General features: G+C 44.5%; 1 protein-coding gene across 1 annotated transcript in view; it reads left to right on the top strand.

The window, feature by feature from the left end:
- KDM4A (lysine demethylase 4A) overlaps positions 1-1123 on the top strand; it is a 37698-nt gene that overhangs the window by 13143 nt on the left and 23432 nt on the right. Inside the window, exon 10 of the mRNA XM_019501452.1 lies at positions 303-423. Within this exon, the coding sequence (XP_019356997.1) occupies positions 303-423 (121 nt within the window). The remainder of the gene's footprint in view (positions 1-302; positions 424-1123) is intronic.

Below are 1123 nucleotides of genomic sequence, written 5' to 3'. Positions count from 1 at the left end.
CTATGATTCTATGATTCAGCAGACCTAACTTCATTGTTAAATAATGACTGGTTAACTGTGTGTTTTGCTGAATTTGAATAAGGAAAACAGATGAGTGTGTTTTGACATCTTTCTCCTGTAGCAATACAGTGCTGCAGTGTTTGGGTTTCAAACATGTAGGGAAGCTTGAATTCAAAGTTTGATTTCTTGGAAATTTTTCTGTTTTTAAATGTCTTCTAAAAATTACTTCTCTCAGTATTGTTTTGGGCCTAAATTGATCTCTCTCCAATATGGCTGCTGATTTGGCTTTTTGCCTTGTCCAGATGGCAAAAGAATACCTGAGATCAATGAAAGAGAGTAAAAAGTCAAAGGGTCGTCGCCAGCCCTTGAGCAAACTCCCACGTCATCACCCACTCGTGGTAAAAGACTGCATCAGCGATGATGGTAAGTTCCGTGCTCAACATGTACAGGGGGTGGCAGTGGGTTGTCTGGCAAAAACCCTGGACAGGAGAGGGCTTCTGAGACCAATGGAGAACTTTCCCCATGGTACCTGAAAATGTGGGATGTATCCAACCATGTGCCAGCTGGGTGGCCTAGCCCAGGTTCTTGCTTCATTCTCTTGCTCAGCCCCTGTGTAGTGGAATTGGTTCACCTAAGGTTCACCTGCACTTTTTCATCAGGGGGTGCAGGTGGGAGGAGAGAATGTGTGTGTGTGAGATTATATATAAATCTAGAGGACTGAAAACCTCTGCCATCCAGTAGAACTTTAAAAGCCTCTGGTAGAATTCACAACTAAGATTTCCTTGGAGCAGTTCCAATAATTGACTTAATATCTGTACTTTAAAATAGATTATTGGCTAACACCCAACCCGTGGGGAACTGATTGGAAGGAAGATAGGCTTCTGAGGACAGGAGTAGTGCTATAGTCACCATTTCATAGTTTCGTAGTTTCTAGGGTCGGAAGGGACCTGAGAAGATCATCTAGTCCGACCCCCTGCCATGGCAGGAAAGAGTACTGGGGTTAAACAACCCCAGCAAGGTGTTCATCTAACCTCTTCTTAAAAACCCCCAGAGTAGGAGCCTGCACCACCTCCCTTGGAAGTTGGTTCCAGACCCTAGCCGCCCTGACCATGAAATAGCGCCT

Source organism: Gavialis gangeticus, unplaced genomic scaffold (genome assembly GCF_001723915.1).
Source record: "Gavialis gangeticus isolate Ggan-Ray unplaced genomic scaffold, GavGan_comp1, whole genome shotgun sequence".
Taxonomy (NCBI): Eukaryota; Metazoa; Chordata; order Crocodylia; family Gavialidae; genus Gavialis; species Gavialis gangeticus.
The sequence above is the reverse complement of the archived record's forward strand: the minus strand, read 5'-3'. Positions and strand labels throughout refer to the sequence as shown.